Consider the following 23,072-nt stretch of genomic DNA (forward strand, 5'->3'; position numbering starts at 1 on the left):
CAAAATGATAAAAGGAAATTAGAATAATAATAAATATTAAAAGCTAAATTTCTGGAAATTAAAACAAAAGAATAAAAAAACTTAAGACAAACCATCCATGAGAGCTAATCCAGTGTCCATATATTAAAGTTACATTTAAATATATAAATATATATGAAAAATAATTTAGAATATCCATAAATATACTAAAATGGTACACAAAATCATACTAATGCATATCGATAATGAAATAAAATGATATATTTATCGTTATGGTATGGATAGAAATGCAAATTTTCATTCAAAAAATGCATTTTGAAAAGGATAAATTCTTAATTTTGATAAATTTTAATTTAGTCCTTAAATTTCTTTTTGCTCATATTAATTTTGGAACTTAACAATTTTCACAATTTAGTCTCTAAACTTAGATTTCTTTAAAAATATTAAGTCATCACCTAAAATTTTTAAAAATACATAAATTAAAAAATAAAAAGTTTATAATTTTACTTTTTAAAATACAAATTTTCAAGTAAAAACATAATATATTTTAAAATATCACATCATCACACTTTAATAAAATCCAAGTTTAAATATCAAATTAAAAATTGTTGTCAAGTTTCAAATCTAATATGAACCCAAAATATTTTAGAAATCAAAATAAAATATTTATCAAGTTCGGAAACTAAATCTCGATTTATCGAGAAATATGTAGATTCAAATGCAGGGACAAGTTTGTCAATACAGACGTTTTGTGACAAAATGGTTGGAACCAAGAAATTTCGCACAGAAACCGTGGAGGGAATCAAAGGAATTACCCATATTTCAATTTAGACCGTCCAATTCGAGACGGACGGTTAGAGATGATGCCGGACTGCACTGATATTTTGTGCTTAAATGAGATCATTTATTTGCAAGCTATTCATAGTTTAAATTTTTTGAAAAAATATTAGATTTGATTCGATTCGATAATTATTGAATTAAGTCTTTATTTAATAAATTAAATTCAAACATCTTAATATTAGATTTGATCGACTCTTGGGATTAGTAAAAAATTATTTTAATATATATTTTAAGTATATTGTATTATTAAATTATTTTTAACCCTTTATATATAAGTTTTAAATTTTCTTAAATGAAAATATATTTGAGGTTAAAATTTGATACATTAACAATGTATTATTTTATTTCACAAACTATCTTAAAAATTATCATGTATTTTTTTAATATTTTAAAACACTTGTCAACCCATGACATGTATTAATCTTTTATTTAAAAACATTTAAATTTAATTCAAGTAATTGAATTTAATTGAATAGATCAAAATAATTAAATTATATATTGAAATCACTTCAAGCTTGAAAACAATATTTCATCCAATAAGAATAAAAATCAAATATCCAATACCCAATTTCAAATCAAACTCTTTCCATTACAAAACATTGTTCTTGAACTTATCATCATATGAATCCATTTACTTTTAAGATAAACAAATTTAATTAGAATGAGATGTATTTATAAATGTTATATTAAAAAACCTATTAAATAGTTGATTGACATCAACATTATTGTCAATGCAAGAGGACGCGGGTTTGAGTGCACTAAAATGCATTATCTTCCTATTTAAGGGTTGGGAAGGAGTTATAGATAGTTATAGGCATTCTATAAAAAAATAACTGATATGAAAAGAATCTATAACAATAATGAGACATTCCCAAAAATTTTATTAAGTTCCTAAAATTTTAAAAATTCAATTAAATCCTCAAAAATTGAAAACTTTCATTAAATCCTCTTTAAAGTTTTTGGAATTTCTCAAATCAAACTAAAATTTTGAAATTTTAAACAAATCCTAAAACTTGTGAAGATATTTCCATGGATATAATATACATACACACTCAATTTTCATTGGTAAAAAGAAAGTAGATATTAAAAAAAAAAAAGATAAAGAAAGGGTCATAGACAAACAACCTCAATTATTAAAGTTTTAAAGGGGAGTGTTGTTGGTTTACATAGTTAAAGTGTTCCATTTGGTATAAAGGAAAGAGACTTGCCAAATTGTCTTCCATCCATGGAAATTTCAAGTTAAAAACTAAATGGGATAATGTAGACATTAGATAGGAGCTATCATTCATGTACATGGTTTATGGCAAAAAAAGGGAATTGAAAGGTCCCACTCTACTGGTTTTTGGCCTTAAAAAAAGTTGGTTCAGAATAAAGGTTTCTAGTAATGGTCATTGCCCCCTTCTTTATTGGCTTATGTCCTTCAAAAAGTTATAAAAGCTCATCCATCAATTGCAAGTAATGGGGCAGCTGAGCTTAGTTCCAAATTGATTCAACTTTCCCTGTTTATATTTATAAATTTTGATATGGATGGGCATTTTTATCATGTATGGATTAATTGCACTATACATCTTTAAACTATGATCAAGATTCTAAAATTATTTCAAACTTTAAAATATTTTAATTGAGTCCTCAAAGTATCAAAATATTGTATCAATCAACTACTTGAACCATCCTAACCATTAGCTTGGACGGTAAATGTCAGCTCAAATCTAACACAAGGCATATTTAAAACAATTGCATCAGACTGCAAATACGTATGTGTCTACTATGTAAAAAAAAAAACCTACCTAAATTTTATTGAGGGTATGTTTTTTTAACAAATCAAACCCAAGTTTTTCGATGTGGTAGATATATTATATACATTGACAATTTAATCAACATGTTTTAAAATCATATCCAAACTAACATTTAATGTCTAAATTGACAAACGACAATTAAACTAACAAAATATAGTTGATCAGCATTACTCAGCTGTGACACATACTATTAAGAACATGTTGTAACTTCCTTGAATGGTTAAAGTTACTCGTATCTTCAGAGAGAGTAACAAGGTTGTTGATGGGTTAGTATCAATGGCAATCTCAAGACCGGTGGGTAAGTACTTTTTCATGCAATCGTCTGATAAAGTCCTACAATCAATATATGATGATTATTCTGGAGTAACTTGGCCACGTATAGTTAAAGTTATGGTTTAATCCTTCTTTTTATACTAAAAAAAATTATAATTGATATAATACTGTTATCTTGAGACTAAATTAAAACATTTAAAAGCTTAAGATGATAGCTTGAAGATGTTGAGTGGAGTTAACCTTAAATAATTTTCTGAAAAAATGGGAAATGCACATTATGGATTTAGGCCAACACTGTAATCGTCTGGGGAAAAAAACCAGAATCAAAATAGCTTGATTTTTTTTCTTTTTGGACATCATTGCGACCAGATCAAATGAATCTCAATCTTTTGTTTAGGTTTAAGCAGCAAATGAAAAATAATATTCTTTTTAAAATTTAAACTTATTTGATTCATTTCAACAGTATAAAAAGTAGGTTGACTCGAACTAATTTAATTAGATCCTTATAATAGAAGGACTTGACAAGTACTTTCACCGATATATATTTATTTTGAATAAAATCAAAGACAGTGAGGTTTACACTTTTTTTCTAACACAGGAATCAGCTCTTTCCTGTGATCATGATATGGCATATGGTACCAATAAAGTTGGTGAATGGTGGATCATAATTTTTCATGTCACCCTTAAATATACACAGCATGTGAAACGTTTATTAGATTGCACAAGGAATCAAATTGAAACATGCTTGTGGATGCATCTTATTTTATACTAGATGAACTAAATTTCGAATCTCAAATTTGTCAGATGCCACATTTCAAAGAGAATTATACAAATCAAGTGGATTAAATCCGGTTCCCAAACGACTATCCCTACTTTACATCTAGTATAATGGCAGAACATTAACCCAGGATTTTGATGTGGGCCTTTAAAGGACCCCCTACCCTAAAAACTAGCAAAAATCCCATACTTTCTTATGTCGGATTCGTATCTCGTACCTTGCAATTGGGCTCATATCAGGTTTGAAACCCCTAGCGCAAACGTGGGCTGCGGTTAATTTGCACGGTTCGAGTAACTTCGTGATGTAGCACAAGCAAGAAAACCTATGACCACTGTAACTCTCTTAGTCAAAGTGGGAAGCTTACCGGTTGCATTTTAGTCAGGGGGTTAAAGCTTCAAGACGAGATTATTTTCAAGCGATGGGAATTTTAGGCTCGCCTAAATTCACAAATGCCTCTGCTCGTGCCATGCGTATCGTTGCAGCATTCCAAGACACAAGGTGGTTCATAAATGTGCTTATGTATCTCGCTTTGTCGTTCTGCGTAGAAGAATGACAACATGGCAATTTCAAGAATATATCTTGCATTGGACTAAAATAGACGGCGTAGATCGAGTAGCATACCTTGTAGTCCAAATAATAAGCATGCTGCAATGGTGAAAAAAAAAGAATCAGTTAATCTCCCTCTCTCCATAATATGACTCCACAAAACGGACAGAGAAAGAGAAACAAAGAGATTACCTCCCACATATCCAAATTAAGGATAGGCTGCACCAAAGAAGTTGTGGTTAAATTAAGTTATGGGACATAAATAAATACAGATATGAATATGTAGGGTTGACACTTGACATACAATGTCATCCCACACAATCGGATTGATTGAATTCGACGTTTTTACTACTGCAAGCCGTTTTTCTTGCCTCTTCACTGAAACAATCAAAATGAAAGAAATTATTTGCAGAGCCAACTCTTAAGAAACATATCATGTTCCAATTATATGCTATCACTGTCAAGTAGAAGCAATTGGGCCAATGGATTATTTATCACTTTTCACCAAACATTAAAGCTACTATTTCATGTAACCCATGGTAGTTCAATAACTGACGCTGAACCATACCAACTTTAAAAAAGAGAAAGAAAATCATGCAAGAGAAGCAAGGAGAATATAATAATCATGAGGGAAAGCATGCAAACTAAGTGATATATTGACACATAGGCATCCTACCGATAAAAATATACAGGGGCTAATGTAGGGAGAATGCAAGCTATGGAAACGAGACCTAGACACCTAGCAAAGGGTCGGTGAGAGGATGAAACAATATTTTTCTGTCATGAAAGATTGTCCATCAACACAAGAAGTTGTCAATTGAGGTAGAGGCCATTCCCCTGTAGGGGTGAGAACACAAGTTTGAACCTTCGGGAACACACTTTTTAGGAAGGCTTGACTTTTAGTCACTCCCGGCCTGACAGGCATTCGTCCCATGTCCAATGTGGCTTGGGATACCCCCGAGTTTACACCAAAAAAGAAAGCTAGTCCGTCAATAATCAAACAGAAATTAACTAGAGAAAAAGACATACAAACGAGCCAAACCCAGCCAGAGCCAAAAAGTGAAAGAGCTGCTTCCACAAACGTCTCTCTAAAGTTTGTGAATGACCCAAAATCATTTTCAATCTGCTCAAGTAAACCAAGGTTGGGCATGTCCCCACCTCCAGGTTGCATCGACTCCCAAAAGAAGTCATGGTTCCACACCTGCAATTGTAAGCTCAAGTGTTTATCCTACATTAGATCTTTCTAACTTCAATGGACAAAAAAGTTACTTTTTAACACTAAATTATTAAGGGTGTGCTTGGTTGACCAAGAAAGTGGAAGGATGGAAAGAGAATGAAAAAGGGAAAAGAAAATAAATTTTGAGTGTGCTTGGTATGAAGGAAAAATGAGAGAGATACCATTTCCATCTAATGCATAAAAATAAATCATTCCAAATTGGAAAGATAAGAGGAAAGAAAATGATAGAGACATGTAAGTTGGTTCAAAATTATGCATTTTTCAATTGTTTTATTTTCTTTCCTCTCGTATTTCAACCCTACCAAGCAATAAACAGAAAAAAAATTATTTTTTTCTTTCAATTTTTCCAACTTTACTTCTAAGCACATCATAAGAAAGAAAATTATATTTTCCATCTTTCTGTTTTTTCTACTCTTTCAATTTTCTATCTTTCCAATTTTGTGTCCATTGTACCAAACAAAGCCTAAAAGTTTAACTTTGATACACAAATAATGGTTAATGATTCTAACACACATTGGATGTTAGTAACATGTCGAGCAGAAAAATTATATAAACTCACTCTAGGAATAAACTCCTAGGGCCAATGGTTCCTAAAATTTGCTCAGCAATGGATGCAGAGACCCAAGCTTTTTCATTCAACCAAATAATATTTGAATAAGAATGACATATCCAATACAACCAAACAATTTAAAGACGAACAGTTGGCATTTCCATACCTCTGCTGCATTGTTGAACTCAGGTAAGGGGTTCCCATTGTTGTATGTTGCTTTGACAAGTTCATCCATGGTGTAGCCATACAGTATATCACTTTTCCCAAGCTGTTTATTCAGGTTGTCCACAAAATCACGATGATGCACACCCCAATGCACTTCCAATGCCCTCTTACTCATATATGGTTCTAAATCATCCTGCAAGTAGTTTACAATCTCCAAAAATTAGCTGCAAATACTCATTAAAACAAGAGGGAAAGGGGAAAAAAGGGAGGGGGGGTCACTGACAAGGTTATAAGGAGGGGTCTTTAGGCCATAGTAAGCAACAGTTGTGGAAGCTTTTTGTGAGCCAATGGACCTTCCTTTTAGCCGCTGACCCTGAAATACATCAGTAAACAGTGCACAAAACAAGTGAGGAAGAAAGGGCATAAGTCGTAACTTTACTTCCAGAAAGAATTGAGGAAATACAGATATATATATATATATATATATATATATATATATATATAACAATAGATTGAAATTGAAAAACAAAATAAACATGTAATTATGTAAATTAAAAAAAAAAAAAAGGAAGACTAACCGAGTGAGAAAGCTTGAGGCTTTTGAGAGGGAGAGTGAAGTCGGTTAGCAGGAGCTGACAAGCCATTTCTTTTTTGCCTTTCTCTGTGGGTTTTCTTGCTCTAAGCGCTTAGAGGGCTGGATTGGATAATAAATTAGCAATATTACTAAACCAAAAAATTGAAAAAAAATAAAATAGAAATGCCCCCATGCAGGATCGAACTGCAGACCTTCAGTTTACAAGACTGACGCTCTACCACTGAGCTATAGGGGCTTTGCTGTATGCATTCGTAAATTTCATCTAACTCTAAGAACATATCTGACAAAGAACTCAACAATACGATGGCTATTCTGATATCAAATCCGGCTGGATTTTGCAGAATGGAACTGCCCCCATGCAGGATCGAACTACAGACCTTCAGTTTACAAGACTGACGCTCTACCACTGAGCTATAAGGGCTTTGCTGTAATTTCCACCGTAAACATTTATTTGACAAAGAACTCAACCATACGATGGTTTTGACCAATCTGTCGCTTTTGCAGACTTAAATTTTACCCATATTTAGAGCAGCTGCAAAGAGCTATTCAGATATCTATTATAAAATTCAAATTGACTCTTTGGGTAACAAATGTGAATTCAAATTCGAATATTTAAATGCATTAGTTGTAAAATGTTCATAAAAATAATTTTATTGGATGTGAATTTAAAATTTTACGAATTTTGATATCTGAAAAATAATTGAAAATATGTTAAAATTGATTTTTGTTGTTGTTTTAAATATTTGATGGATAATAATATTTAATTTAAATTTAGACTTAAATAATGATATTTTAATAATTTGTAGATAATAAACTAATTATAACTTCTAGTTAAATTTGTGAATTCGAATAATTCAAAAACCGCATAACCAACTTCTTAATGTGATTTACATTTTAAGTCACTAAAGTTAATATTCATGTCGGTAACAAGGCTGTAATTTTATTAAAAATAAAGTCATTATAAAATAATAAATTAAGTCATATTAATTTTGAGATATCATGTAAGTTGCGGATACATGATAAGTCAAAATTTTCTTTAGATGTACTTAGTGGAGTCAAGTATAAGTTTTTAATTTAACTAATTATAATTATTTTAATAAATATGTATTGAAATTATAATAAAGAATTATAATTAAAATTGTATAAAAAGACTTTATACAAATAAATACAATCTTTTGCCAGTAATCTCTTGGTCTAGTGACAAAAATATTATGTTGTACGTATGAGAGTTTGAATTCAATCTCCTCAAAAATACACTCATTTCCAATGAATGTATCCATTGTACATCGGTGCAAAATATGTTAATTATTACATATGTATTACATTAGTTAGGCACAAAATAAAGTATAATTATTATAAATTTAAACTTGAAATTAAAAGATGACTAATAACTCTTATAAAAAATACGATATCTTCAAAATAAGCAAAAAAATCTTTTTTAACTAAAAATAAGTCATGAGAGTGACTAAATATTACCAATTAAATTAATTTATTGCTAATTCATATACTAAAACATGCATAAAAATGATACTCTTACCAAACGCATAACTACTGTTAAATTAATCTACTTATGTTTACTAATTTACAACCAATTAACTTTTATAAAAGTTTGTACCTATTTGTATGGGTTGATATAATATCTATCACAAATGAATATTGATAGTGTTGTATGGGTTGATATAATATCTATCACAAATGAATATTGATAGTGTGTATGAACCTTTCTTACCACATCATCCATGATTCCTTTTCAATTATTTAATGATATTTCAACAATTTTTTCCATATTATTGACATATAATTTTAGTAATTTTTTACTCTGAACCCCAAATTTAAAACTTTGAACTCTAAACCCTAACCCTAAATCTAGAGGTATAGTTATTACTAACTTTATTTTTATTTAATTGCTATATCGTAATTATTCTATAATTAAAAAATGAGGGCAAATTACCAATAAAAGCCTATTTATTTTCAAAATTATCGAAATGGCCCAAGTCCTAAATTAATTACCGGAATGGGCCAATTTCCCCTAAAACGCATCCACGTCAGCGCGTTGTCAGGAGATAAAGCAGGAAAACGCTTCCTCAAGGAAGCGCTTTGTCCACGTGGACAGAAAACGTGTCCTTGAAGGCGCGCTTTGTGTCCACGTGGACAAAGCGCTCCTTGAGGAAACATTTTTCCTGTTTTTTTAGGGTTAGGGTTTTTTAAAATTAGGGTTAGAATTTTGGGGTTTTTGATTTTTTAGATTTGAGGGTTTTAAGGAAAAAAATCAAATAAATTAAGGTTTAGGGTTACTTGAGTAAATTAATTATAAATTTTAAAAAATTAGATTAGGGTTTAGTGTTTAGAGTTTTAAGAAAAAATCAAATAAATTAGAGTTTAGGGTTACTTGAGTAAATTAATTATAAATTTTAAAAAATTAGATTAGGGTTTAGTGTTTAGGGTTTTAAGAAAAATCAAATAAATTAGGGTTTGGAGTTACTTGAGTAAATTAATTATAAATTAAAAATATATATTAGGGTTTAGTGTTTAGGGTTTTAAGGAAAAATCAAATAAATTAGGGTTTGGGGTTACTTGAGTAAATTAATTGTAAATTTAAAAAAATTAGATAAGGGTTTAGTGTTTAGGGTTTTTAAAGAAAAATCAAATACATTTGGGTTTGGGGTTATTTGAGTAAATTAATTATAAATTTTAAAAAAATTAGATTAGAGTTTAGTGTTTAAGGTTTCAAGGAAAAATCAAATAAATTAGGGTTTGGGGTTTAGAGTTACTTAATTAAATTATTTGTTAATTTAAAAAAGCTCCCACGTGGACGCTCTTTTGCTACAGTAGTTCCTGAAAAAATAAATTTGAGAAGACGTTTCTGAGCAAATAGTGTCAAAAACGCTTTAAGCAGGATGCATTGTCAGCAAAAGTACTAAAAGAAGCTCCCACGTGGACGCTCTTTTGCTACAATAGTTTCTGAAAAAGTAATTCTAAGAAGACGTTTCTGAGAAAATAGTGTCAAAAATGCTTCAAGCAGGATGCAATTTCAGCAAAAGTACTGAAAGAAGCTCCCACGTGGATGCTCTTTTGTTACAGTAGTTTCTGAAAAAATAATTTTGAGAAAATGTTTCTAAGTAAATAGTGTCAAAAACGCTTCAAGCAGGATGCAATGTCAGCAAAAGTACTAAAAGAAGCTCCCACGTGGACGCTATTTTGCTACAGTAGTTCCAATTTGGCCTAAGGCTACAAATGAGCCAAATTTTTTTCTCAAGTTGCATAAGTTACAACAAAAAAAAATTAGAGAGGCTAAGAAGGATAGAAATTGAAGATGAGTGAACGTATTAGTGTTGTTATTTACTATGATGGTGATGTTCGTCACACCAAGAACGATGTTGTTTTTTTTATCAGATATTACAGTGCCACTGTTTTTTAACTAGAACATAGATTTGACAGAACTTCGTAAAACAATTAGACGTACAATATTTGGAACGATGCCAATGAAAGTTTTGTCTATTAGGTATCAATTTTGTGCTTCTGTTGATCTGGTGACATATGACTCGTTCGACATCAAAGGTGCTCGTAGCTTGGAGGCAACGGTGCAAACTCATATTGCTAGTGGAGCATCCTATATTGAGTTATATGTACAATTTGCATCGCCAAATAATGTATTTGCGACTGCTGTTTGAGAGGAATACACGACCCCTGCCCGACACTCCGTTAGTGGGTTACAAAACACGAAACTGCCCGTGTTTGGTAGCGGTATGGAATACACAACCCCTGCACAACACTCTGTCAGTGGATGGGACATGCACCTCGGTGGGTCGATGTTTGATGCTAGAAATACGTACTGGGGAACGACATCAACTTTTAGTGGTTGGCAATCTACATTCAATTGAGGACGTTATGAAACGCTCAGAAAAAGGGATGATGTATTCCTTACGACGTCCACCGGTGAGGGGACCTCGTACATTGCAGATGATGGCGGGTTAGAATATGAGTCCGATGTGGATCCACCTTGAGAGCCCTGCCCCGATGGTGCAGAAGTTGCATTGTTTTCTGAATTGGAGCCTATTCCAACCGAACATGAAGATGTTGAAGGGGGTTCAGATAAAGAAGAATATCCACGATTCAGGGTATACTCGCCTCTAGCCCATTTGCATAATGTCAATCTATCTGCAGATTATGCGGTAGAGTTTCCATATCTACCACACAGAATGCGTGATCGTACAAGTTCGTTATTGGATTCGGGTGAATTTGAAGTTGGTGAGGAGTTTTTCAATAAGAATAGTTTTCTTGGTGCATTGAAACAACATAGCATCAATAACGGTGTTAACTACCACGTGGTTAAATCTAAATCTGATAAGTTTGAGGCGAAGTGTACAGTGTAAGACGGTACATGTTCATGGAAAATCTACGCCTCGTTGAGGAAAAAAACATGGTTGTAGAAGATAAAAAAGTACAAAGGTCCACATACATGTGCTACAGGTACAATATTTAGGGTTTTTAAATAATACTGTTATTATGTAATGTTGCATTATTTAACATACTTCGTTGACAAGTATTTCACAAGATCATCCCAAGATGGATTCAACTATGTTAGCTAGCTTAATACTACCCACGGTGAAGGCAGATCCTAGGACTTCAGTACTGGTCTTAATTGCCAATATTCATAGCCAAATGGGGTACACGCCCTCTTACATCAAGGCTTGGATAGCTAAGCAGAAGGCGTTGGAGAATATGCATAGTAAGTGAGACGCTTCATATAATGAAATATGGTAGTGGTGTTAAGTGCTAGAGAGATACATTCCAAGTTGCATAACAGACCTTAAAATGGAACATTCGTACTATAACAATCGATTGCTTTGTGGATGCCAAGTGTTCAAATGTATGTTCTAGACCTTTAAGCAATGTCAAGATGCATTTTTATACTACAAGCCATTGGTACAAATTGACGGTACATTTATGTTTGGTAGATATACCCATCGGTTATTGCTAGCAGTGGCACAGGATAGCAGTGAGAGAAATCTTCCAATTGAGTTTGCAATAACACCGGGGGAGTCAGCTGATGACTGAGATTTCTTTCTATCTAGTTTAAGGAGGCATGTGTGCCCCTAACTTGATATCTGCATTATTTTGGATCGGGGCACCGGAATACTAGCTGCAATTTAGCGACTGGGTAGCCTATGGCAGCGCACACACCATCGGTATTGCCTAAGGTACGTTGCTTCCAACTACTATAGGCAATATCCATCTAAAAGTGAAAGACGATAAGTGACCAACATAGGTATTTAGTCTCTATTAATATAATTTTATTTGTCATTTTAAATTTATTCTAAATGAAATAGTGGTATGTAATATTCTCTATAAACTTATATTGGTAGGGTATGAAATAAGTAAGGACCGTTTTCATGATATGTTGGCAGTTTTGCGTTCAGTTAATGACGAAGGTGCGGACTACCTCTGTAACATACCTTTCAAATAGTGGACACAAACATACGACGGCGGCGTACGATATGGTCATATGACCTCAAACCTGGCCGAATGCATAAATTCTGTTCTAAACAGAACGCGCCATTTATCCATAACATTGATTGTGCGAGAGATATATTTTCGTTTAACGGTGTTATTTCCAAAGCGAGCAGCGAGTTATGCAGGCCAAATGCAGGGAGGCCATGTATGGTGTAGGAAGGTATTGCAAGAAATTAACAAGGCGAAGGCGCGGGCAAACACCATACACACAGTGTGTCACGATCGATACAACTTATAGTTTCGTGTGACGGAGTTTGACATACCACACCAAGGTATTACTGGCGGGCAATATCGTGTACACTTGAGAAATAGGACTTGCGACTATGGGATGTTTGAAGCACTTCATTATCCATGCGCTCATGTAATTACAGCTTGTCAGAATCTCCGTCTAGATCTCATGAGCTATGTCGACGAAGTGTACAAATTAGAATACATATACATCTGAAGACACGTATTCTCACCGGTCCCAGATGAACGTAAGTGGCCGTCTGTATTGCTTGCTCCCTTTAAGCTGTTACCGGATAAAGAATTGCGTCGCAAACCAAAGGGTCAACCTTGCTCGACTAGAATACGTAACAATATGGATATCCAGGAAATAGCAAATCAACAGAAGTTGTGTAGATGGTATAGGAACCCAGGCCATACAAGTAGATCATGTCGAAATCGCAATAGTTGATAGTTGTTGTAAAAAACTATGTTGTATTATTTATATTTTATTAAATGAAATAATATAAAAATATTCAAAACATTGCCTTATTTAAAATAATTTATATTTTATTAAAAACATAAAAGTAAATTACAATTACTTTATTCAAAACAACCTTTTATTTTATTACATGAAATAATATAAAAATATTCAAAATGTTTGTAGAAATATATTAAAATAAAAATCAATGTCCATACTCACCGAATTCAGTGCCACATGGAGGTCGTCGATGGTTACGCGCTGAATTCTTCCTTTGTCCAGCTTCCGGCGGGGGTTGTGGTTACTTTGGCGAGGATTCTGGTTCTTCCGATAGGGGATTTGGTTATCGGTGTTGGTAGGATAACCCATCTTGATAAAATACTGACTGCAGAGGTGTTTGCATCACCAATGGCGAAGGTGTTTGAAACCCATAAGGTGATGGGGATTGGTAAAAAGAAGATCTTCCCGACGACCCCTCGTGTAATCCCTCGTGCGACGACAGCCTATAGATCGGTGGTCCACTCAGAGTAATCGAAAATGGAGATGAACCGGGTCATGCATTCCAACCTGCCATAGAACTAGAAAAAGGAAACATATAAGGGTTAGGACACATAAATGATCTAGGATACACACCTGGCATCATCTAAAAAGGCTATACTGTGGGTGTCGTCGGTTGAAGTATCGGGCCCGGTGACTGTGTGGGTGCTGTTGCTGGGCCTGGTGATTGTATGGGTGTTGTTGATGGGTCTGCGTCGTCGTCCCTTCTTCTTGGATTTAAAGGGCCACGTAGTTCCCTTTGGACTCGCAATTGCCGCTGCATCTCCTCTTCCGACAGTAAATATGGCTTGCCATGGATCTTAAACAATGACATATATTTCAGCACACACGTTAACTCTGGAACGATGATTGATTCCCGAGTAGGTATATAATCATACCGATCTTCCCAAATTTGGATATAGTGTGACCAGAATCTCGACCAATCTGTATGCAATTACCGTAAAACGATTCTGTGATGATCATCCAACACCTCAGGTGCCACAGGAATCAGTTGTCGGAATCTAAATTGCCGTAATACTCTGTCTGATTGGTGTATCTCCAAGATCGCAAAGTTGACCAATGGGACATTCACAAGCCAAGTGTTCGGATTTTGCAAGTCATCCAGAATTACTGCCCGAATTGCCGGATCCTCGTATGGTGTCCATTGAAACTATATGAATATGATAGAAATTTAGTTATATACATAATAATAAATACTAAATACGAATCGACTATCTCTTTATATATATCTATTTTATTCAATACTTACTTGTGCTTCCGACCGTTGGTCTAATAGAAGCCGTATATCTTTAAGAGAGGTAGGTAATCCAACATAACTTGCCGAATGGTTCCACCTAATTAAATAAATTTTTAGCATACGGTTATATTTTAAATCTACGTAATAATTGTAAAATCTAATATAAAATTTACCTCGTTATGAGTGGGAATGTATATGGGTGGTCCACTCGAGGACATAAAAATAGAAAACGAAACCGTGCCCATGATTGCAGTAGTGATAGGCAACCTCTGATTTTCACTTTATTCGGTCGCATCACCCCGCACATCTCCCGGTACAATGTTGCCAACACGGCAGTACCCCAACTAAATTCACCAGTTGCTTTAAAATCAACGAGTTTTAGCAGCCATCTCAGATGTACAAGGTTTTGTGACAAGTCCGGCATCAGATAACCTCCAATTATCTCAAGCATATATACTCGAGCATATCGTATTCTTTCTAGTTCGGTAGAATCATCATCCGGCTTTGAGAATGTGTCTCGTAACCAGCCCATCTCGATCCGACCTTCGTTAATACTATCCAAAATAGCACCCAAAAGCTCTTAGCATACCGCACTTCAATCACCAGATTGAACGGACTCGGTGACTGCGTACCCGTCCACCGGCAATCCCAATTGCAGATTCACATCTTCCAAAGTGATAGTACACTCTCCACATGGAAGATGAAATGTGTGTGTCTCGGGTCTTCACCTCTCTATCAACGTACTAATGAGTTTCGGGTCCAACTTGCACCCTTGGCCTATCGTCGCCATGTGCTAAAAACCTGATTCTCGTAGGTAATTCTCTATCAACGGTGATGGAGGACCAGGTATATTATGGATATAGCATTGCAAGATACGATCTACAGACATTTATAAGAAATAATGAAATAAAACTTATTTAAATTTGCATAAATGAAAAAAATCTTAAATAATATTTAAAAATTAAATTTAACACTTACCATTTTCATTTGTTCGACGGATATGTGTTTATCATCAAGACGAATTAATTCTCCGGCCATTGCTAACACATCAATTTTTTTGATTTAAAAAAATAAATTCAAAAAAAATAATATTAGAGCTTTGAGTGGAATTTGAGAGAAATTTGAAAGAATATTGAAATATTGAAGATGGAAAGGATTTAAGTATGAAAAAAATAAAAGGGGGTTTTATAGTTTTTTTTTCCCGTTGGGGGGTTACCAACGGTAAAAAAATTAGCCGTTGGGGGGTTACAGCAGACATGGGGAAAACGCTTCCTCAAGGAAGTGCTTTGTCCACGTGGACACAAAGCGCGCCCTCAATGACGCGTTTTCTATCCACTTGGACAAAACGTTTCCTTAAGGAAGCATTTTCCTTCTTTATCCCCTGACAACGCGCTGACGTGGACGCGTTTTGAGGGAAATTGGCCCATTCCGGTAATTAATTTAAGACCTGTCCCATTTCGGTAATTTTGAAAATAAAGGGGATTTTATTGGTAATTTGCCCGAAAAATGATGCATTATTCTTTTTATTATAATATATGTATTTCCTTTTCTAATATATGGTTTTATATAAGTATGATTATATTTGGAAGGCCTAAGGGTGTAAAAAGCCCTCAAAATTTTTCAAAAAAAGTAATTAAATCTTTTTTTTTTGCACTCAATTGGGTATTTGAATTTTTAAAATGCATAAAAAAAACCCTCAATCATTTTCAAAAAAAGCAATTAAGCCTCTGTTTTTTTTTTGCACTCAATTGGGTACTTGAACACCAGCTCGAGGTCGACGAACTCGAAAAACAATTGAACTAATTTAGTGTTGTCGTCCCCATTCGAGCAATAAATTCCCACCATTGCGCCAAAGTCTTCTTTGTCTACAAGCTCCATTGCTGAAATTTCAACGGATTGAAAGAAATTGGAAATATGTAGAATAGTTTGGACATTTTCCTCCCACAACATCCAAGTTATTATGGCACCAATCCTTTCTTTCATTTCTTGCACCCCTACATTTTTATCGAACCTCATTCCAACATTCTGGCGATATTCAAATACACAACCAACCGCCCTTTGTAAAATGATTCCGTCAAAATGAACGTAAATGAGAATTTGGTTAATCATCTTCGATACAATTTTTATGTTTTATACTCCAACTACAAAAAAGACTGCCTTTTTTCTCTCCTCTCTTCAACAACTAGCAACAAATGTGACAAAACAAACACAGATAAATGAACTGTGCCCGGGATGAGGGATTATATAAACATACTGATTTTGGTGCCGTCACATTTACAAGCGACACCTAAAAAAAATTTACCTGGTGCCGCTACATTTGGAGTTGACACTAAGAAATTTTTTATTGATTTTAGTGTTTCCACATGAAGAGGCGACACCCAAAAAGTAAAAAAAAAATTATTGGTGTCACCACATTTAGAGTTAGCACCAGCGAAATAATTTTTTTACTGATTTTGGTGCCTCTACATAAAGAGGCGGCACCGAAAAATTCAAAAAAAAATTTGTTGGTGCCGCCACATTTAGAGTTGGCATCAGGGAAAATTTTTTTTACTGATTTTGGTGCCTCTACATGAAGAGGCGGCATTGAAAAATGTGATAGCCCGAAATAGGGCCTAATCAGAATAGTGGTTTCGTAACCACAAATCCGAAGTGAAATAGTTTTATTTTATAAATTTTTATTAGTTATTGATTGATTGAAATATTGTGTGAAAATATGGATAGAAAATTTTAATGATTTAGTGCCTAATTGAATTTTTAGGACTAAATCGAGAAAAATGCAAAGTGTGTCTAATTAGTGATTAAATGACTTAATTGAATTATTGCATGAAATTGGAAGTGTTTATGTGGGAATTAGACCATAAATTAGTGTTATGGACACAAAAAGGTAATTCTAGAAAAATATCTAAGTAATGGATCAAGGGCATTTTTGTCCAAATTGAGAAAAAGACAAAATAAAGAGAAAATAAGTGTCCATCTTCTTAAAAATCAGAAGCTTGCTGCCGAAAGTTTCATGTTACCATAGCTAGGGCTCTTGATTTTTCTAAGCTCAATTGTAAGTGATTTCTTGCCCTGTTTTTAATTATTTTCATATTTTTATGCTTATTGATGCTTGAATTTCATGTTTCTACTATTTAATTTAAATGAAATTAAAGTTTAAAAATTGACCCATTCATGATATAATTGTAAATTGATTAGTGATGTTAGATAATGAATGTTTGAAGTGTTAATTACAAGTTTTACTAGATGAATTTTGATGAAAATGTTGAAAAGGGCTAAATTGTGAAAGATGGTAAAGTGTGCATAAAATTGTGATTTTGTGAAATTGAGGGCTGTTATGAGCATGAAATATGATTTAGTGAAGTTTGAAATTTAAAATTTAGTGAATTTTATTTTACGAGTTTTGGGACAAAAGTGGAATTTTGAAAAGTTATGGGGAAAAATGTGAATTTGCCAAAATGTTGTGTATGAATTGTATTTGAATGGAATATTGATAAAATGTATTAAATTGTGTTAATATAGATCAAGAAAGAAGAAATAGTGGAAGTGATCGGGAAAAGAAAGTTATCGACTAAATTACAAAATAGTCGTTTTGCATCCGAGGTAAGTTACGTGTAAATAATAGTTATATTTTTATAAATTGTGAATTATATTTGATATGTGAATTAATATTCAATGTGGAAGGAGAATTATTCATGAATTATTCAAGTGTTAAAGTGTTGAAAATAAAGTGTTAAGTGTAAATTTCTGGTTGAACTTAGGAATAGAAGTGGATACAAGTGACATGTCACTAGAGATCAGTGTTACAGTGTTACAGTGAGTCCCGGGTGCTGGGTGATCTAGCATGTGTTGCGGACACTGACGACTTGTGTGAGCAGGCCGTGGACATTTCGGTGTTATTGATCGGTGGTAGCTTGACACGTTTGATGGTAACCGGCTACATAACGATGGTAACCGGCTACATTTCGATGGTAACCGGCTACATATAAGTGTTGCACTTATGTGCTAAATCTCTACGTATCTGTGTATATTCCGAGTGTTCAACGGGATTAATAATGAGTTAAAGTGAATATGAAATGAAGTGTGTATGCAGGTACATTTGAAAAGAATGAGCATAAGTGATAAAGGTTAAGTGTGAAAATGTATATGCAAGTGAATTGGTAAGATTGTGCATGTGTAAGTGATTGAAATTGCTAGGAAATGTTTTGATTAGTTATATGTTAAAAGTGTTAATTATTAAATGAGTAATTATTGTTTACATGTAACTTACTAAGCTATTAGTAGCTTACACCTTTCTTATTTTCCTTTGTTTTATAGTGATTTGAACTTGGTCGAATTGGGGATCGTCGGAGCTCGTATCACACTATCATAATCATCTCGGTATTATGTGCTTTTCAAAATGTTTAAACTATGGCATGTATAGAGTCTTAATCATTTTGAGTATGTTCATATGATATGGCTAAGATTAGCTATTGAAATGGTTAGTAAAGATTATGTTTTGGTATTATGTATGTGTAAATGGTAGCTAATACAAAGAAGCAGTTTCTTTGACAGCAGCAGTGACGTGAATGTGAAAAATCACCATAAATAATAGAAATGGAATTAGAGAGTGAATTATATATGGAATTAAAGCTTATCAAGTCTATTTTTATATAAAAGAAACGGTGTAGGCAAAGGAATTCTGTATTTTGAGATATTTGAATTTTAATGAGACAGGGTCAGAATGGTTTTTGAAGTCCCCTGTTCTGACTTTGGAAAATCATTATAAATTGTACAGAAATAATTATGGGTCATAATTTATATGTATAGATTTCTTAGTGAGTCTATTTTCAAAATAAACAAACGATAACCTTATATGAATTATGTGAAATTAGATAATTTATTTTTAGTTCCAAGAGGTCAGACCTGTCGAGCTGTGAAACAAGGGATACTTTAATGAATAAACTGCACTAATTGGCTAAGTAAAAAATTCTGAAAATTTTATGGTAAGTAGGAATATGAGTCTAGTTTCAGAAAAAATTTACGGATTTAAATTTTGAGTCTCGTAACTTTAGTTATAATTAAATTAGTAACAATCACACAGGTGGACAGTTTTGTTGTGAACAGTGAATTTAATTTTAAAAGTAAATTTTTATGCTCCGAATTGGTAAGTTAAATTGGATGACATCTCGTACTCGATTCCGGCGACGGTCTCGGGTAAGGGGTGTTACAAAAAATCGAAAAAAAATTATTAGTGCCACCACATTTGGAGTTGGCACCAGAGAAATAAATTATTTTTACAGATTTTGGTGCCTCTACATGAAGAGGCGGCACCGAAAAAGTAACAAAAATACTAGCGCCACCATTAGGGGTGAGCAAAATCCGATTCGATTCGAAAAACTCAATAAAAAAATTAAATTTTGAATTAAATAGTTCGAGTTATTTGAGTTAATCAAGTTATTCGGATCAACTCGAATAAAAAATTAAGTTTTTTGGTTTAACTCGAATATGAATTACACAATTCGAGTTATCCGAAAATCCAAATAAGAAAATATAAAAATATGTCGTTTTGATAAATGTTTACCTTTTCTAAAGTTAAAAGTCAAAACTATTAAGTTAAAAGGCAAAACTACGTTATTTTGATAAATATTTACTCATTAAGTTAAAAGGGAAAACCATTATACTGTTTATGTAGTTAAATAATATTGTATTTCGTCTATTAGTTAAATAGTTGATCCATATAAACGCAACATTGAGTATAAATAATAGGATTCGTTAACTCAACTCGAATTTTTTTACTTGATTCGACTAGACTCGATCGAATACTCACCCTTAGCCACCAAATTTGGTGTAACCTCCCCAACTCGACCTAGACGTTAGACCCGAATTCGGGGGATTACATCAGCCACTGAAATGGCCTAGTAGTGATCGGGGTTTTATAAAAAAGTAATTTTTAGACGATTATTTATTTTAGACGAAAACTTAGTTTATTTTTGGAAAAACTCGCGAGTTATCAAAACTGATTAACTTTAACATTTTTCTTGTAACGATGACTATTTTTGAAACCTTATTCAATTTATTTATTCTTCCCAAAATTTGTTTATAGCTTAGCAGTGGAAAAAGTGATACTCAATTTAGTTTTAATAAAACCTATATTTAATGCATACTTGAATATAATCATTATTTCTTCATTTAAAAAAATTAAAAGTCATGCATGTTAACTAAACCAAAACCTAAATATGAGTCTCATGCCACAAAATAAATAAAACGTACAGTTCCTGAAATAGTATAAATTATAATAATAAGCCTAATAATACATTCATATAAATAAAACAATTTTAAGCCCTCTATATGTCGTGTCCGTGTCCTAACCTAATGGGCTATCTGTAAGAATGGAAATTAAAAAGGGAGTGAGTTATGAAGCATGTGATTCTGTCACAAGAAAACTAGTGTAAACAGTATACAATTCATACAGAATATCAACTCAAAAAATAAATCACAATTGGATAGCAATACAAAATATCGTTAAATCAAATCACTTCATCAACATATTATCTTAGTGTTAATAGTCATGTAAATACTTATGGATGCAATGGAATTTCAATTGAATAGTACAAAGGTTCCTACCCCACCACTAGACACCACAATAGGAGTTCCCAAAACTTCTTTACCTTTACACCACAGTGTGGATGGATCACTAACGTTGCAGATGAACTGGTAGTACGATGTGGATAAACCACTGGGTTTGTTTTATAAAACAATTTTTGCAGACGAACTATTAATAAGTTGTGGATGCACAACACATTTGCAAATAAAAGTAGTTAATATAGTATAGGTAAACCACTAATTTGGTGCAGATAAAAGTTGCTAGTACGGTGTGGATAATCCATTAAACGGTGCAGACAAGCTGCTAATACTTCTTTCGTAGATATAGTCTCATCCCATGCAATGCAATATGACAAGCTCAAACAAATCAATACAGTAGCATTTAATTATGCTTTTAACAGAACAATACGATATCAATTAGTATGCTTATAACAGCTCAATATAGTTACAAATAATATGCTTATAACAGATCAACTCAATACCAAAAGTCACGCTTATTAAGTGTTTGGTTTAACGGTAACATAAGGCATGTTGTACTTACAATCACAAATGCAGGTATTATTCACCATTCATGCAAATATCTATATAACATTAACTTAGTCAATTAGATCATGGATTATAGTATTACTTATATTATCAAGGACTCAATTGAATAAAATAAAACATTAAAAATAGTTTGGGAACCATTTAAGGACTAAATTGAAAAAGTCATAAACTTTTGGGTAAAACTGTAAAATTTAAAAAATAGGGGGCATATGGCCATGTAGCAGGCCATGTGGAAAGGTCTAAGTCATTGGAGGGGTTACACGACCGTGTGGCCTGTGACCATATGGAATTTACAAAATCAAGGTACAAGGGAGACCCGATTGTGTGGCAGGACGTGTAGAGGGTCTTAGGCCGTGTGCGATTCAAACTATCTTAGGGTTTCATGGGAACATGGCCGTGTGAGGGTCTGTGCGATCCACACGCCCGTGAGGCAAACCGTGTGGCCCTATCTTAGGCATGATTTTACCCTGATTCACTTGTAAAAGAGCACACGCCTATCTCCGGGAGTCCAATCAACGTTTCTCACGATTCAAATATGATCTAATGCACCTAAAACGGGTCATTCAAACTATATTTATACACGAGTTAACAATTAAATATTTTGGCAAGAACCATAAAGGATTGATTAATCAAACATAAGATTAGCGTCAAATAGTAATATTACGAAAATTTGGGATCTAAACCTCGGAAACAAGATGTACTTACCAATTCTTGGAAAGAATATAGATACTATTGACATCAATCACAAATCTGATAGAAAGAATGATTGAATGAAAGATGTTTTAATCTGGAAAAGCAAAATAATCAATAGTGAGAAAGATGAAAATATGGTGTAAAGAGAATAGAAAGAAAATAAAAAGAGAATAAATAAAAGGATGGAGCGCAAATTCTATTAGGATTTGAAAAGGGGAAATCGAAATTTTAATTAGGAAAATAAGATAAGAAGATGGTAGAATTCTAATTCTATTGGAATTTTGAGAAATAGTAAGATATGAATTATAATTAGGAAAGAATTGAGTCAATTCTTAGTGTAACAGCCCGATTTTGGGTCTAGTCGGAACAGTGGTTTTGAAACCACAAATCCGACGAGGAAAAATGTAATGGCCTGAATTTTCAGAGGTGTCGGAACGGTGATTCGAGATCACTAAATTCGAAAAATGGGTAGAAAATATTATTAATTTGGTGAGTATAAGTTAAATGTGAAGTTAGGAAAATTTTTGAAATAGTGAATAGTACACTAGAAATAAATATTAAAATAATTAGAATAAAAAATAAGGTATCGAGACCTCGAGGATTTTAAACCGAGCCATAAAAATTTTTATAAATATTTATGTAGTGTTAAAAAGTTAGTATTAAAGTTTCGTTAAGAAATTTTAAAGTTCCGATAATTAATTGAACAAAAAGGACTAAATTGTAACAAATGCAAAATTATGGGAAATGATTAAATAGCTTAAATGATAAAAAGGAAGAGGGCTTAAAAGGCAAATAGACCCAAGGTCTATTTGGGCTGGACGGCAAAGGCATGAAATCAGCAATAAAGTAAGGAGAATTAAGGGCAAAATTGGAATATTGCAAAATTTACTTAATAAAGTTAGGACCAATGTGGAATTATCTAGATTTCTCTTCATTTTTCTGCATTCTCATCAGCAAAAACACCATAGAAGGGTTTCCTTAAGCTGGTTCTTCCTATTT

General features: G+C 33.1%; 1 protein-coding gene and 2 non-coding genes across 3 annotated transcripts; all 3 read right to left on the minus strand.

Moving 5' to 3' along the window:
• Positions 1–3,617: 3,617 nt before the first annotated feature.
• LOC105782623 (superoxide dismutase [Fe] 3, chloroplastic) lies at positions 3,618–6,899 on the minus strand. Its single transcript, XM_012607480.2, has 8 exons — positions 6,743–6,899; positions 6,448–6,537; positions 6,166–6,357; positions 5,242–5,413; positions 4,517–4,590; positions 4,405–4,431; positions 4,288–4,311; positions 3,618–4,203 (listed from the first exon to the last, which is right to left on the minus strand). Exons 1-8 carry the CDS (start codon positions 6,806–6,808, stop codon positions 4,078–4,080), a joined length of 771 nt encoding a protein of 256 aa, XP_012462934.1. The 5' UTR covers positions 6,809–6,899; the 3' UTR covers positions 3,618–4,077.
• Positions 6,900–6,922: 23 nt separating this feature from the next.
• On the minus strand, positions 6,923–6,994 carry TRNAT-UGU (transfer RNA threonine (anticodon UGU)). The gene has a single exon. It is a non-coding gene; the product is annotated as a tRNA-Thr (tRNA).
• A 114-nt stretch (positions 6,995–7,108) lies between these two features.
• Positions 7,109–7,180, minus strand: TRNAT-UGU (transfer RNA threonine (anticodon UGU)). The gene has a single exon. It is a non-coding gene; the product is annotated as a tRNA-Thr (tRNA).
• Between the last annotated feature and the right edge of the window lie 15,892 nt (positions 7,181–23,072).

Source organism: Gossypium raimondii, chromosome 13, assembly GCF_025698545.1.
Source record: "Gossypium raimondii isolate GPD5lz chromosome 13, ASM2569854v1, whole genome shotgun sequence".
Taxonomy (NCBI): Eukaryota; Viridiplantae; Streptophyta; class Magnoliopsida; order Malvales; family Malvaceae; genus Gossypium; species Gossypium raimondii.

Excerpts from the sequence above, each read along its gene's own strand:
- LOC105782623 (XM_012607480.2), bottom strand. The coding sequence starts at position 6,808 with ATGGCTTGTCAGCTCCTGCTAACCGACTTCACTCTCCCTCTCAAAAGC. Across the intron at positions 6,538-6,742 it reads GCCTCAAGCTTTCTCACTCG|GGTCAGCGGCTAAAAGGAAG; the intron begins GTTAGTCTTCCT and ends GATGTATTTCAG. Across the intron at positions 4,432-4,516 it reads CGATTGTGTGGGATGACATT|CCTATCCTTAATTTGGATAT; the intron begins GTATGTCAAGTG and ends TCTTTGGTGCAG.